This window comes from Sphaeramia orbicularis, chromosome 20, assembly GCF_902148855.1.
Source record: "Sphaeramia orbicularis chromosome 20, fSphaOr1.1, whole genome shotgun sequence".
In the NCBI taxonomy this organism is placed as follows: domain Eukaryota; kingdom Metazoa; phylum Chordata; class Actinopteri; order Kurtiformes; family Apogonidae; genus Sphaeramia; species Sphaeramia orbicularis.
Window position 1 is genome coordinate 9,730,100 of NC_043976.1, and position 16,282 is coordinate 9,746,381.

At 34.9% G+C, this 16,282-nt stretch overlaps 1 protein-coding gene across 1 annotated transcript in view; it reads left to right on the top strand.

The window, feature by feature from the left end:
* Positions 1-16,282, top strand: part of trpc1 (transient receptor potential cation channel, subfamily C, member 1) — a 63,936-nt gene that overhangs the window by 1,472 nt on the left and 46,182 nt on the right. Inside the window, exons 2-6 of the mRNA XM_030123507.1 lie at positions 1-57; positions 175-276; positions 6,004-6,206; positions 10,665-10,796; positions 13,001-13,196. The exon at positions 1-57 is cut by the window's left edge and continues 98 nt beyond it. Coding sequence (XP_029979367.1) covers positions 1-57; positions 175-276; positions 6,004-6,206; positions 10,665-10,796; positions 13,001-13,196 — 690 coding nt within the window. The remainder of the gene's footprint in view (positions 58-174; positions 277-6,003; positions 6,207-10,664; positions 10,797-13,000; positions 13,197-16,282) is intronic.

A 16,282-nucleotide genomic window follows, 5' to 3' on the forward strand; every position in this document is an offset into this window, starting at 1 on the left:
GCTATTGAAAATGAAAATCTAGATATTCTGCAGCTTCTCCTGGAACATGGCTGCCAGGTAGTGATCGCAATCGCGCGCTGGGGCGGGGGGGGGGAGAACAAGAGCTCTTTCAGTTGAATTCTGCCATGTGTTCGCTAATGGTATGCATGAAGTGATGTGTTTGTTTCTGTGTAGGCCACAGATGCGTTGCTGGTTGCCATAGACTCGGAGGTGGTGGGAGCCGTCGACATCCTCCTCAATCACAGGCCGAGGCGATCGTCCAAGCCTTCCATTGCTGTTAGTCTTCTCATTTTATGTGTTTATGTTTATGTTTATGCATTTGGCAGACGCTTTTTTCCAAAGCGACTTACAGGGGAAAACCAATCAAATCACTCAATCAATCAAATTTTATTTACAGGGTGGGGAAGCAAAATTTACAATATTTTGAGGCACTAAAACAAAGATAAAATTTTTTTTTGTAGTTTTCATTATTTAAAAGTTACACTGGTCTACAATTTTTTAGAAACGATTTGCTTCAGAGATTAAATGTGCTAAATGTTATGTATTTTAATCAGATTAATTGGAAAATAAATGACAAAAGTGCCGGTTTGCTGATGTTTTCAAAGTATATGATTAAGTGTTATTACACATATATATATATATTGGTTTATGTACATTTATATAATAGTTTTATAAATCTTCCACTAAATACAACCTGTAAAGTGAATGTATTCTAATGTGCAGACAGTGTTTTGAAGTACAGGGTGGGGAAGCAAAATTTACAATATTTTGAGGCAGGGATTGAAAGACAGTGTATGACCAATTAGTTTATTGAAAGTCATGAGAATTTATTTACCACAAGAAAATGTACATAATAGAAAATGTTTTTATTCTATGTGTCCTCCTTCTTTCTCAATAACTGCCTTCACACGCTTCCTAAAACTTGCGCAAGTGTTCCTCAAATATTCAGGTGACAACTTCTCCCATTCTTCTTTAATAGTATCTTCCAGACTTTCTCGTAATAGTTTTGCTCATAGTCATTCTCTTCTTTCCATTATAAACAGTCTTTATGGACACTCCAACTATTTTTGAAATCTCCTTTGGTGTGACGAGTGCATTCAGCAAATCACACACTCCTTGACGTTTGCTTTCCTGATTACTCATATGGGCAAAAGTTTCTGAAAAGGTATGGATAATAGTGTTAGGTATGATTATGACATCAATATATGTTTGGTTTCAAAACAACTGACGTAGTGCCTGCTGAGAAAAAACAACTAAATGTTCATTGTAAATTTTGCTTCCCCACCCTGTTTATAGCGCCAGATCACAAAAAGTTATCTCATGACACTTTACATATAGAGTTGGTCAAAACCAGACTCTAAGCCAATTTACAGAAACCCAACAGAATCCTCCAGGAGCAAACACTTGTGACTGGTGACAGTGGAAGGAAAAACTTCCCTTTAACAGCAGAAACCTGGAGCAGACCCAGACTCCTGGAGGATGGATGTCTGCCTTGACCAGTTGGGGTTAAAGAGAGAGAGTAAAGAAAGAGAAAAAGAGAGAGCGATAGAGATAGAGACTGAGGGAGAGGGGGAGAAGGGGGGAGTACAGGGTGGGGAAGCAAAATTTACAATATTTTGAGGCAGGGATTGAAAGACAGTGTATGACCAATTAGTTTATTGAAAGTCATGAGAATTTATTTGCCACAAGAAAATTGACATAATAGAAAATGTTTTTATTCTATGTGTCCTCCTTCTTTCTCAATAACTGCCTTCACACACTTCCTGAAACTTGTGCAATTGTTCCTAAAATATTCAGGTGACAACTTCCCCCGTTCTTCTTTAATAGTATCTTTAAGAAAGTCGACATTGCTGTGTGATGTTCTATTGGTAGCATGTTCTAAAACGCCCCAAATAGCAGAATCCAGAGGGTTTAGATCTGGGCTAGAAGGCGGCCATAAACATGATTCCCAAAAATTACTAATGTTGGATTTGTTGCTGTTGTCAACAAGTGTTTTGGTGTTCTTGTGTAAGATTTGAACTTCAAATCATATTTTACTGCATTTCTAACGGTTGTTGTCTACCTCAAGTTCAATTGCCATTTTTCTCATGGATTTGGTTCCTTTAGGATTTTGAATTTGAGAGCTTTACTAAAAGCTTTGGTACGTTTTTTGTTGCTTCCTCCACTTCCAGACTTTCTCGTAATAGTTTTGCTCATAGTCATTCTCTTCTTTCCATTCTAAACAGTCTTTATGGACACTCCAACTATTTTTGAAATCTCCTTTGGTGTGACGAGTGCATTCAGCAAATCACACACTCTTTGACGTTTGCTTTCCTGATTACTCATATGGGCAAAAGTTTCTGAAAAGGTATGGATAATAGTGTTAGGTATGATTATGACATCAATATATGTTTGGTTTCAAAACAACTGACGTAGTGCCTGCTGAGAAAAAACAACTAAATGTTCCTTGTAAATTTTGCTTCCCCACCCTGTAGGGGGAGACACATGGAGGCAGTTGAGGATAAGTGAGTGGTGATGATGAGGGCAGGGGAGAGGCAGGACCACCGCAGCAGGTCCAGAGATAATCCTGGGAGAATCTGTGATAATCCTGGGAAAAACCCTATTAGAATATTTAAAATGGAATGTTTGAAAAGTGCTAGGATAGGAGGTGCTCTCGGAAGAGCTGGGTCTTCAGGAGCTTCTTGAAGATAGGCAGGGACGCCTCTGTTCTCGTAGTACTCGGTAGAGCATTCCACCAACGTGGAACGACCCATGAAAAGAGTCTGGATTGTCTTGTACAAGGTCTGGGGACCACCAGACAACGTTCCCCAGAGGAGCGGAGTGGTCATGGGGCCACGTAAACTTTTATCAGTGCACCTAAGTAGGTAGGAGCAGACCCACAGAGAATTTTGTAGGCTAGGATTAAAGATTTGAATTTGATGCGGGCAGCTTTTAACTTTACTTTAACTCTTTAACCCTTTCATGCATAAGTCACTCCAGTGGACAGTTCTTCTCCAGCTGTTCTCTTGTATATTAATGGGTTTAGTTGTTTTAGTTCCATATCAGCCAACACAGTGGACACTTACACATCATTTCATATCCTGACATTCATACCATTACTGTAACTGTGCTGTTCTTGATAAACTTGATCTGCACTAACATGTTTGAGTGTAAATCAGTTGTTATTTGTTAGACAAGAATGTTTTTTTTTTTTTTTCCACATTATCTCGATGAAGTGAGGAATTACTAGCATTAGAATATGTTAAAATGTGAGAAGACATCAGATTAAACACGTTTCTTTACTTCAAAAATTAAATGCATGGATATTTTTGAAACTGCACAGAAAAAAAAACCTTGATCACATTGTTTTTTTCATGTCTAAGGAGGAATAAAAACACTGGAGAAAAAAATCTTGACTAAGGTTCTCACGATTAATGCATGAAAGGGTTAACCTGTTAAACCCTGACCATATTTTCAGGGAAAAAACGCCTAAAAAGACATACCCAAAGTAAATGAAGAATTACTTCACAATAATAAGGTTCATATGGATGTTCTTGGTGTCTACGGACATTTAGAGACCTCACAGAATCTATTCCCATTGTCTAAAATATTGTATCTATTACTATGCCTGAGTAAACTGTAACAAACTAAAAGAGAAATTAGAATTTTTTATCCTCGCCTGTTTCTTTTTTGGCTGGATTGACGATGACATGTATAAATGAATTGTTCGCGTATATTTCACTCCACAAAGATTAAAAAGCATGTTTGAACATTAAAGTTTGCACTAAAATACACTTTTGATGTACTTTTATTAACATTAGGGTCTAAACTTTGAGCAAAAGTTGAAAAAAAACATTAATTGTCCTGATTTATTATATTTTTTATAGTAGATGAATATTAACCCTTTCATGCATGAACCTTAGTCAAGATTTTTTTCTTTAGTGTTTTTATTCCTCCTTAGGCATGAAAAAAACAATGCGATCAAGTTTTTTTTTCCTATGGAGTTACAAAAATATCCATGCATCTAATTTTTGAAGTAAAGAAACATGTTTAAAACCCAAGATCAGAAAGTGATATGAAAACAATGAAATAAAAACATTTTTATGCTGCTAATCTGATGTCTTCTCACATTTTAACATATTCTAATGCTAGTAATTACTCACTTCAGTCAAAAAACTTCTTGTCTAACAAATAACAATTGATTTACACTTAAACATGTTAGTGCAGATCAGGTTTATCAAGAACAGCAAAGTTACAGTAATGGTCTGAATGTCAGTGTATGGGATGGTGCGTAAGTGTCCACTGTGTTGGCTCATATGGAACTAAAACAATAAAACCCATGAATATACAAGAGAACAGCTGGAGAAGAACTGTCCACTGGAGTGGCCTATGCATGAAAGGGTTAATACAACTTTTTCGGCCCGCGGGCGGGCTGATAGGGCTTTAAACCCTGGCGTGTCATCGCTGACACACCCATGTACAGTTTGGATAGTTGTAACTCTTTCAACTGTTTGTGTCGTTGGAAAAATTCCAACCGTTTCTGAAACCTGAGACCTGGATCATTACGGTAATTTCACTCACAAAGATGGAGAAGACACAGTTTTAGCGGAATTATAACATGCAGTAAATTGTACAAGGTTCCTACGCAAGTATGGAAAGAATGGAAAAGTATGGAATTTGATTTGATAAATTTCCAGGTCGGAAAAGTGTGGAAAATGGAAACAAATGATGGAAAAATATTCACATTTCCAAGACTGTTACCACTGTTCTGTTTTCTAAAACATCAAATTATGAATATCCAAAAAAAAGAAATAGATCGATCTGTTTTTTTAAAGTGCTTGCTAGTGTGAGAGCGCATACAGTAGGCCAGGGGTGTCCAACTCATTTTCTTCCGGGGGCCACATTCAGCCCAATTTAATCTGAAGTGGGCCGAACCAGTAAAATAACAGCATGATAGCCAGTAAATAATGACAACTCTAAACTGATTTAGTGCAAAAAATGACATCCAATTATGCCAATATTTACATTTACAAACTATCCAAACAAAAAGGATGTGAATAACCTGAAAAAAAATAAAAATTTGTTAAGAAAAATAAGTACAATTTTAACAATATTTTGCCTTGACTTATCATTTATACATATGCATTACAGATCCGATGTACAAAGGCACAAAACCCTTAGTAACAGGCAGAATATTCTTAAAATTGTGCTTAATTTTCTTTAGACATTTCAGGTTGTTCATATTTGTTCAGGATATTCACATTTTATTGTTAAAGGATAGTTTGTTAATGTAAACATTTTCATAATTTAATGTTTTTTGCACTAAAACAAAGAAAAAAAATTGGTGTTGTCATTATTTATGGGTTATTAGGATATCATTTTTGAGTTTGATGCCCTAACTTGCACTGTGCAAATTCATCCCGTGGGCCGGATTGGACCCTTTGGCGGGCTGGTTTTGGCCCCCGGCCCGCATGTTTGACACCTATGCATCCCAAAAAACATTTGGGCAGATTGACAAGTTGAATGTCCCGCCTTCTGCTCTTATCGTCCTGCCCATTTTAAGGCCCGCCCAGGTGTCATCAAGTTTCACTGCTGCTTTGACGGACAGGTGATGTCCACACACTGTTCATGAGCGAGATCCTCAACATGCCTTGTATGATCGTTGGCAGAACTCATGTAAATGCTCTGATGACTGGCTCATAAACCCCAAATATAAAGACTGGTTGGATTTTTTTTTTCTTTTACTAAGACATCTGGAAATTAGTGTCTGGAAAAAGTATGGAATTTAGAAATTTCAAATGTGTAGGAAACCTGATTGTAAATGACTGCTAGATTCTGAAAGTTCTATGTGCTCTGGGAGAATGGGCAAAAGGACTCATTTACAGCATATTTTCTAATCTTTTTATAGTTAAAATAAGAAAAAAGAAGTCCAGACGGACTATTTTAGGCTCAGGGTTTAAAGGGTTACATCTTTTAAAGAAAATGAAACTGGAGTTCTCATCAGCACTTTCTTGTCTTTTTCAGAAACTGATGCAGCGTATTCAAAACCCTGAGTATTCGACCACTATGGACGTGGCTCCTGTCATCCTGGCAGCCCACAGGAATAACTATGAGATCCTGACTATGCTGCTCAAACAGGACATCTCACTCCCCCGGCCTCATGCTGTAGGCTGCGAGTGCACGCTCTGCAATGCCAAAAACAAAAAAGACAGCTTACGCCACTCCAGGTACAGACCTCTTCAATAAAGTTCAGAAAATGTCATGATATTTTGGTTTTTGGGGTTTTAAGTACATTTGCACCACTGTCCCTCTAAGGCATTTTAGTTCAGGGGTCACATTTAGCACAATATGATCTGAAGTGGGCCAGACCAGAAAAAATATAACATAATATATACACATAAAAAAATTAAATCCAAACTTTTTATTATGTTTTTGAGCAAAAAAAGTTAAGAAAATGTTTACATCTACAAACTTAAAAAAATGTGAACAACATGACAAAGTAAAATGTATTAAAGAAAAATAAATGCAATTTTAACAATATTATGCCTCAGTTTATCATTTACACATGTTCACTACAACTTATAGATCACAGTGGTTCTACAAATATACAAAACATTCAGTAACAGACAGAATATTATAAAAAAAAATTTACACTTATTTTTCTTAAGACATTTCATGTTGTTCATATTAGTTCAGGTTATTCAAATTTTTTGTAAAAAAAAAAAAAAAAAAAATACTACTACTTCCTTTTTTTTTTACACTAAAACAAAGAGAAACATTTGGAGTTGTCATTATTTTTTTTGTAATTTTCTTTTTATTATTATTTTTTTCAGTCAGCATTATCTTAGCATTTTACATCGTGTACATGACTTCTATGTTTGTAAAGAAAAATAAACAAAAAAACCAAAAACATACTCAAACAGGGGAGCGTTGACAGAAATAGTAAAAATATACAAAGCAACCCAAAATATAGTTAAAGTATATTTCACATTCCATTCTTTTCCCCTGTATAAGATGAACACTGAACATTTGAAGCAGAGGTGTCAAACTCATTTTCTTTCGGGGGCCACATTCAGCCCAATTTAATCTGAAGTGGGCCAGACCAGTACAATAATAGCATGATAGCCAATAAATAATGACCACTCCAAATTGTTTTAGTGCAAAAAATAACATTAAATTATGCCAATATTTACACTTAAAAACTATTCAAACAAAAAGGAAAAAATGGAATTTGTTAAGAAATGTAAGTACAATTTTATCAATATTATTCCTCGATTTATTATTTATACATATGCATTACAGATCAGATCCACAAAGGCGCAAAACATTAAGTAACAGGAAGAATATTGTTAAAACTGTGCTTAATTTTCTTTAGACGTTTAAGGTTGTTCATATTTGTTCAGGTTATTCATATTTTATTGTTAAAGTATAGTTTCTTAATGTAAATATTTTCCTAATTTAATGTTTTTTGCACTAAGTCAAAGAGAAAAATAGGTGTTGTCATTATTTATAGGTTATTGTTAGGGATGTACGATAATATCAGCCCACCAATATTATCGGCCCGATATTGGCATAAAAATGTAATATCGGTAAGTATCTTTGTCATTTTTTTTTACCTGTCATTAAAACCGATAAAATAATGCCTTGATTTTGCCGGCATTTACTGATGCGGAAATGAAGCATTGTTTGTAGCTGAAAGAAATGTGCAGTTTTCAAAATTGTACAGTAGAGTTGCCACACTGTAATAGACTCATGGAGGGAGGTGGAGAAAATAAATAAATATGACATTTTTTCCACAACTTAAGTTGAAGTATGTGTTCTTTGCACAGACAGTGTTTACATTTTGAAAGCCTTGTTGCATTTGAGAATGCATCCAATGGGGCATCACAATAAAATTAGGCATGATGTGTTAATTCCATGACAGGACATATGTGATGTCACCTAAAATTAGTTTAATATCCCACATATATCGGCAGCGGTATTGGTAGATATTGGAATCAGAAATTAAGGGTTGGACAATATCGGCATATCGGTTTTTGGCAAAAAAGCCAATATCAGACATCCCTAGTTATTATGATATTATTTTTGAGTTTGATGCCCTAACTTGCTCTTTGCAAATTCATCCCGTGGGCCGGATTGGACCCTTTGGCGGGCCGGTTTTGGCCCCCGGGCCGCATGTTTGACGCCTGTGATTTAAAGTATGTAGCACAAACTAAGGGTTTACATGGATCTATATGCATATTACTTTTATCAAGTAAAATCGCCTCATAATAGTGTTATAAAATCAACCCAGTTTTTCCAATAATTGGTGAATTTGTCTGAATCAAGTCTGACAGAGAAAGTCAACTTCCCCATCCTGTAGATGTCATCTATAACCTCTATCCAGTCCCCTGTTTTTGGTGCATCCTTTTTTAGCTACTTCTTAGTGATGGTTTTTTTTACCTGCCACCGACAATATTCTGAATAGATATTTATTTATCCCGTGAATGTGTTATCTACTGCTTCTCTTTTCCCAAGTATATAGATTCAAATGTGAATGGAAATTGGACTTTGAACATTTTCTCCATGCTTTTTTTCAAAGCCTGCCAAAAAGGCGGAGTTGTTATTATTTATAGCGGGGGTGTCAAACTCATTTTAGTTCAGTTCAACATTCAGCCCAATTTGATCTCCAGTGGGTCGGACCAGTAAAATAATAACAGTGAAAAACGTAAATTTATATTATGATCAGGTTTACATCTACAAAGTTTCCTTAAAAATCTGAATAACATCAACAACTTGAATTGTCTTAAGAAAAACAAGTGCAATTTTAACAATATTCTGCCTCGGTTTATCAGTTCATCATTTACACATGTGCATTACAATCGCATAAAACATTGAGTAATTGGCGGAATATTGGTAAAATTGCATTTACTTTTCTTAAGACATTTTCGTTTGTTCATATTTGTTCAGGTTATTCACATTTTATAAATATTTTCATGTAATTTTACTTTTTTACACCAAAAAACACAGAGAAAATTTGGGGTTGTTTTTATTTATAGGTTATAATGATAATATTCTACTGGTTCTGACCCACTTGAAATCTAATTGGACTGTATGTGTCTGTACATGGAACCTGAATTAAAATGATTTTGACACCATTGATTGTTAATATCTTCAGTATAATTTTCGCATTTCATCAAATTCATCCCATGGGCTGGACTGGACCCGTTGGCGGGTTTGTAAAAGTATAGTTTGGTAATGTAAACATTTTCATGTAATTTTACTTTTTTTACACCAAAAAAACAAAGAAAGAATTTGGCGTTGTCATTATTTATAGGTTATTATGATAATATCACTGGTCTACAAGGAAAATGCTTCCAGAATAAAAGTAATGAAATTTTACCACGAGAGTCACTGATAAAGAAAAATCATGTGAAAAATGCTGGTTGGCTGAACTTTCCAAGATACAGCCTTGGGTCAAAATGTGAAATTCAAGAATTAACGAGAGAATGGGTTTGACTCAAAAGGAATATTTGTCTCAGAGCTACAAGATCTACTTCAAAACACTGTCTGCACATTAGAATACATTCACTTTACAGGTTCTATTTAGTGGAAGATTTATAAAACTATTATATAAATGTACATAAACCAATATATATGTGTAATAACACTTAATCATATACCTTGAAAACATCAGCAAACTGGCACTTTTGTCATTTATTTTCCAATTAATCTTATTAAAATATGTAACATTTAGCACATTTAATCTCTGAAGCAAATCATTTCTAAAAATTGTAGACCAGTGTAATTTACTGGTTCTGACCCACTTGAAATCTAATTGGACTGTATGTGTCTGTATGTGGAACCTGAATTAAAATGATTTTGACACCACTGATTGTTAATATCTTTAGTGTAATTTTTGCATTTCACAAATTCATCCCATGGGCCGGATTGGACTCTTTGGCGGGCCGGATTTGGCCCCCGGGCCGCATGTTTGACACCTGTGATTTATAGGTTATTGTGTAAGTATTTCACTGATCTGACCCATTTGAGATTGAATTGGGCTGAATTTGACTCCTGAATGAAAATTATCGTTAATATCTTAGAAATTTTCGCATTTTATAAATTCATCCCTTGGGCTGGATTAGACCCTTTGGCGTGCCGGTTTTGGCCCGCGAGCTGTATGTTTGACACCTGTGCTCTAGATTTTGCCTGTGTTATTTAATGGGATGATTGTTTTGGTCTTCGCTCTGGTATGTAAGAGCTTAAAAGCAGCTATGAATCTTTTGGTCTGTCAGCTAAAGTGCTCAGTCTTCTTGTTTTGATGGCACCCACTGTCCCATTTGTCACCTTCTGCACACCTGGTTTTGTCAGACTATGTTAGGTTATTTATGTGAAATCTGCAAAAACACAGATTTCAAGGAAAAGCAGAAAAATCTAAAAGTGTTGAAGTATTGCTTTTGGGTATCTGATCTCTTCTGCTGGGCATTTTTGTTCTATCTTCTGGGCGCAGCAGCTTCCTACACAGCCAGATAAATGAGTCAGTCTGCAGTTTTTCTGGGAAACAACTCAAAGGTCAAAACAGGTGCAAAAAACTGAAACTGCTAGACTGAGGCTTAATGTTTCACCGGTCCATCTGTGCTGTTTTCTGCCTCACATTTCTTCCCCTTCTTTTCTCATCGCCACCGTGTCTACTTCCTCATCAGGTTCCGCTTGGACATTTACCGCTGTCTGGCCAGCCCCTCTCTGATCATGCTGACTGAGGAAGATCCTATACTCAGGGCTTTTGAGCTGAGCGCCGACCTGAAGGAGCTCAGCCTGGTCGAGGTGGAGTTTAGGTACGCCGCTGATCGGTTTGCGTGTCAGAGCAAGTCTGTCTAACGTGTTTAACCCATAAAGACCCAAACATCCACCTACTGACCTAAACTGTTGAATACCTGCTGATCCACTAATCCTATCAATATGTTGAAATGGTTGATGTAAAATGCAGTTTGTCGTCGTTTCACGGTCATCAGATATGACCCATTTGGATGTTCAGAGGCTCCGTAGTTACCATGGCAACACCATCATCTTCCACAACATTGATTCACCAGTAAAACCTATGGAGTTGGATCAATGACAGTGGATGAACACACTGGGTTCATGTTCAGTTAATGGTAGATTTTACTGGAAAAGTTAATTTTTCTTCAGTTTTGATATAATAACATAAGTATAATAAGTTATTTTTTCTATAGTTTTCTCTGTTTCTGATATAATTACCTCACCCCCCAAAGGGGAGGCAAGGGGTACTATTTTTGGTTTGTTTAGTTTCTTTGTTTGTTTGTTAAAACTTTAGCAGAAAAACTATTTGTTGAATTCATACCAAATTGGGTTTATAGATTGCCAGTGACCTAAAACAGATATGATTACATTTTGGGAAAAGTAGGTCAAAGTTAAAATTTTTTATGAATTTTTAAAATCTTTTTTTTTTCCATTTACTTATAATGGGCAAAATTTCAAATGTCTGTAACAGCAAAACTATTGGTTGAATTCATACCGAATTTGGTTTAGAGATTGCCAGTGACGTAAAGTAGATGTGATTACATTATGGAAAAAGTAGGTCAAAGTTAAAATTTTTTATGAATTTTTACCTCCGCCAAGGAGGTTATGTTTTTGCCAGGGTTTGTTTGTCTGTCTGTCTGTTTGTCTGTCTGTTAGTGTGCAACATAACTCAAAAAGTTATGGACAGATTTTGATGAAATTTTCAGGGTTTGTTGGAAATGGGATAAGGAAGAAATGATTAAATTTTGGTGGTGATCGGGGGTGGGGGGGCCCACGGGGGGGGCCACTGATCAGCCTTGGCGGAGGTCTGCGCTCTCCGAGTGCTTCTAGTTAAAATCTTTTTTTTTCTCCATTTACTTATAATGGGCAAAATTTCAAATGTCTGTAACAGAAAAATTATTGGTTGAATTCATACCAAATTTGGTTTATAGATTTCCAGTGACATAAAATAGATGTGATTACATTTTGGAAAAAGTAGGTCAAAGTTAAAATTTTTTATGAATTTTTAAAATCTTTTTTTTCCCATTTACTTATAATGGGCAAAATTTCAAATGTCTGTAACAGCAAAACTATTGGTTGAATTCATACCAAATTTGGTTTATAGATTGCCAGTGATGTAAAATAGATGTGACTACATTATGGGAAAAGTAGGTCAAAGTTAAATTTTTTTATGAATTTTTAAAATCTTTTTTTTTTTTTCCATTTACTTCTAATGGGCAAAATTTCAAATGTCTGTAACAGGAAAACTATTTGGTGACTTCATACCAAATTTGGTTTATAGGTTGCCAGCGAGGCAGAATAGATGTCCTTACATTTTGAGAAAAGTAGGTCAAAGTTAAAATTTTTAGGAATTTTTAAAATCTTTTTCTTTCTCCCATTTACTTGCAATGAGCAAAATCTCATATATATATAAAATCATCAATTTTGTTCCAAGCTATTTCCAACTTGGCACATATATACAGGCAATTGAAATGCTGAAATGAAGTTCAAAAATTTTTATGAATTAAAAAAAAAAAAAATTCCCCCCTTTTTAGTTTTAATAGCCAAAATTTGTCTATGCTGACATCAGCGCACGCTTAAGACATGATGACATCAGATGTATCGATGCCAAAATAAGCTACAATATGTGCAAGGGGCGGGGTTTGTTGTGTCTGGCACCGCTTGTTAACCTTTGAATTTACTCTTTTTACTTTTGCTTTTATGAACATATAAATGATCAATGAATTAAATATAGAAAAATATCTGATTTTCACTTAAAAATGCTAAATACAGAGGATAATATTATAAGAAATGGTGATAAAACCCTTAAAAAAGGTTAAATATAGAAAAAATAAAAGTTAAAATAAGTAGTCCTGGGTCTTTATGGGTTAACTGTAAGCACACACAGATATGATCCCATTCACCCAAATACTCATACGTAGATGCAGACACAGATAATGCAGACCCTCTCTCCCTCATTGTCGAGGGCTGATAATAATCCAAATCTCTCTTGTATCTGTAGGAATGACTATGAGGAGCTGGCAAAGCAGTGCAAGATGTTTGCCAAGGACCTGCTGGCTCAGGCTCGAAACTCTCGAGAGCTCGAAGTCATTCTCAATCACACGTCCAGCGAGGATCACGTTGACAAGAGAGGCTTACTGGAGGAGCGCATGAATCTCAGCCGACTTAAACTTGCCATCAAGTACAACCAAAAAGAGGTTAGATTGGCAGGATGCAACTGTTCCACTGTTTTCTGCCAGCACCAGTAACAAGGCCTTCTGCAGAGGAGAGGATTTATGGAGAATTTCATTAGAGTGATAACCACAGTTTGGTAGTAAGAAAATCAGTTATTAGTCATATTATTATTCACTGCTATACATGTTTGACTGAACGTCTGCTCCTGCGCACCATATACATGTCTGTAGGAAATACGAGCTTGGCAGGATAACGTAGTTCCTCCAGGCAATGGTAGTCAAACATGAACTAAACTTAAAAGATTAAAGCTTTTGGACAATTGACAGCTGGGATGGCTGATCATAAGAGGTTTGACTCGTATATCACATTTATGCTAGTGCTGCAATGAGGTTCATTTTAACCCATACAGACCCAGTGCGACTTTTACGGCAGTTCCCAAATGAATTTTTCTCTCTGTTTAACCTTCCCTAAATGATTTATCACCATTTCTTATAACATTATCTTCTGCATTTTGCATTTTTTCAGAGAAAATCATCTGTTTTCTAATATTCAGTTCACTGATTATGTAATTGTTTCCTCTATATTTAACTTTTCTTAAGTGATTTATCACAGTTTATTGTAATATTATCCTCTTTGGTTTGATTTTTTTCTGTGTAAATCAGGTATTTTCCTATATTTAATTTACTGATCATGTAGATCAGGGTCTCAAACTCATTTTCTTTCAGGGGCCACATTCAGCCTGATTTGATCTCCAGTGGGCTGGACCAGTAAAATAATAACGTAATAACCTATAAATAATGACAACTCCAAATTTTTGTCTGTTTTAGTGGAAAAAAAACAACATTAAATTATCAAAATACTTACTTTTATAAGCTTTCCAAACAAAAAAAGATGTGAATAATCCGAAAAAACTGACTTTTTTTTTAGAAAAATAAGTGCAGTTTTAACAATATTATGCTTCAACTTATCATTTCTACATGTGCATTATGGATCAGATCTACAAAGACACTAAACACTTCGTAACAGGCAGAAAATAGTTAAAATTGTGCAGATTTTTCTTTAGACATTTCAGGTTGTTCATGTTTGTTCAGGTTATTCATGTTTTATTGTTAAAGGATAGTTTGTAAATGTAAATATTTTCAAACTTTAATGTTATGTTTTGCACTAAAACAAAGACAAAAATTTAAATTATTAAGTCTTTATTATTTTTGGCTTAATTTAAGATTTTTTTTACTTCATTGAAGATGTTTTTTTTGGGGGGGCTTAATTAAAGATTTTTTTTTACTTCATTGAAGTTTTTTTTTGGCTTGATTCAAGATTTTTTTTAACTTAATTGAAGTTTTTTTTTTTTTTTTGGCTTAATTCAAGATTTTTTGCTAAATTTGAGATTTTTTTTACTTAAATGAAGATTTTTTTTACTTAATTGAAGATCTTTTTTTGGCTTAATTCAAGAGTTTTTCCGTCTTTCAAGCTAATTTTTTTTTGCTTAATTCAATTCAAGACTGTGGAATTTTTGACAAAAGACAAAAATTTGAAGTTCTCATTATTTATAGGCATAGTGTAATATTATTTTTTCCACATCAGATCAAGAAGAAAATATGGAGTCATTATATTCTGTAGGTTCTTCTGCTGTTGTTATTTTACTGTAGATCATATTGGTCTGTATGTAGAACCTCCTTGTAAATCCAAGCTGGACTGACTGTACATATCCTGAGCAGGAAAATAAAATTCTCACTTTGTGCAGTAATCTACATCTGGCTTTTCTGCCTCCGTCCATAATAATATACATTATATAGATTACATTTCGTCTAAAATTAACGTTTATTTGCAACATAGCACAGCAAACTATTACATGATCAAAAACAAATTAATTTTAGCCAAAAAAAAGTCTCCGTTTTGAACGTCTGGGGTCACCAAAAATTTGTGATGTTAACCCTTTCATGCATGAATGATGAGAACCTTAATCACAATTTTTTTCCTGAGTGTTTTTATCCCTCTTTAGGCATAAAAATAATAATTCTATTGATTTTTGTTAGCCTATTTTTATGGAGTTACAAAAATGTCCACTCAGGTAGACACCATGCATTTAGTTTTAGAACCAAAGAAACATGTATTTACTGATATACTGTGTGAAAACTATGAAATAAAAACATTTTTAATGCAGCTAATCTGATGTTTTCTCACAGTTTAACATACCTGCATGGAGATAATATGCAAAAAACACCCTGTTAATTACAGTCTAATAACAATTAGCAGTTTTTTTACCCTCAAACATCTTACTGCAGATCAGGTTTATCTAGACCAGCAAAGTTACAGTAATGGTATGAATGTCAGTGTATGGGATGATGCATAAACATCCACTGTGTTGGCTGTTATTGAGCAGTTATTGAGAAAGCAGCAGGGAGCAGAGAGCAGGCAGTTATTGAGAAAGAAGGAGGACACATACAGGGTGGGGAAGCAAAATGTACAATATTTTGAGGCAGGGATTGAAAGACAGTGTATGACCAATTAGTTTATTGAAAGTCATGAGAATTTATTTGCCACAAGAAAACTGACATCATAGAAAATGTTTTTATTCTGTGTGTCCTCCTTCTTTCTCAATAACTGCCTTCACACGCTTCCTGAAACTTGCGCAAGTGTTCCTCAAATATTCGGGTGACAACTTCTCCCATTCTTCTTTAATAGTATCTTCCAGACTTTCTCGTAATAGTTTTGCTCATAGTCATTCTCTTCTTTCCATTATAAACAGTCTTTATGGACACTCCAACTATTTTTGAAATCTCCTTTGGTGTGACGAGTGCATTCAGCAAATCACACACTCTTTGACGATTGCTTTCCTGATTACTCATATGGGCAAAAGTTTCTGAAAAGGTATGGATAATAGTGTTAGGTATGATTATGACATCAATATATGTTTGGTTTCAAAACAACTGACGTAGTGCCTGCTGAGAAAAAACAACTAAATGTTCATTGTAAATTTTGCTTCCCCACCCTGTGGAATAAAAACATTTTCTATTATGTAAATTTTCTTGTGGCAAATAAATTCTCATGACTTTCAATAAACTAATTAGTCATACACTGTCTTTCAATCCCTGCCTCAAAATATTGT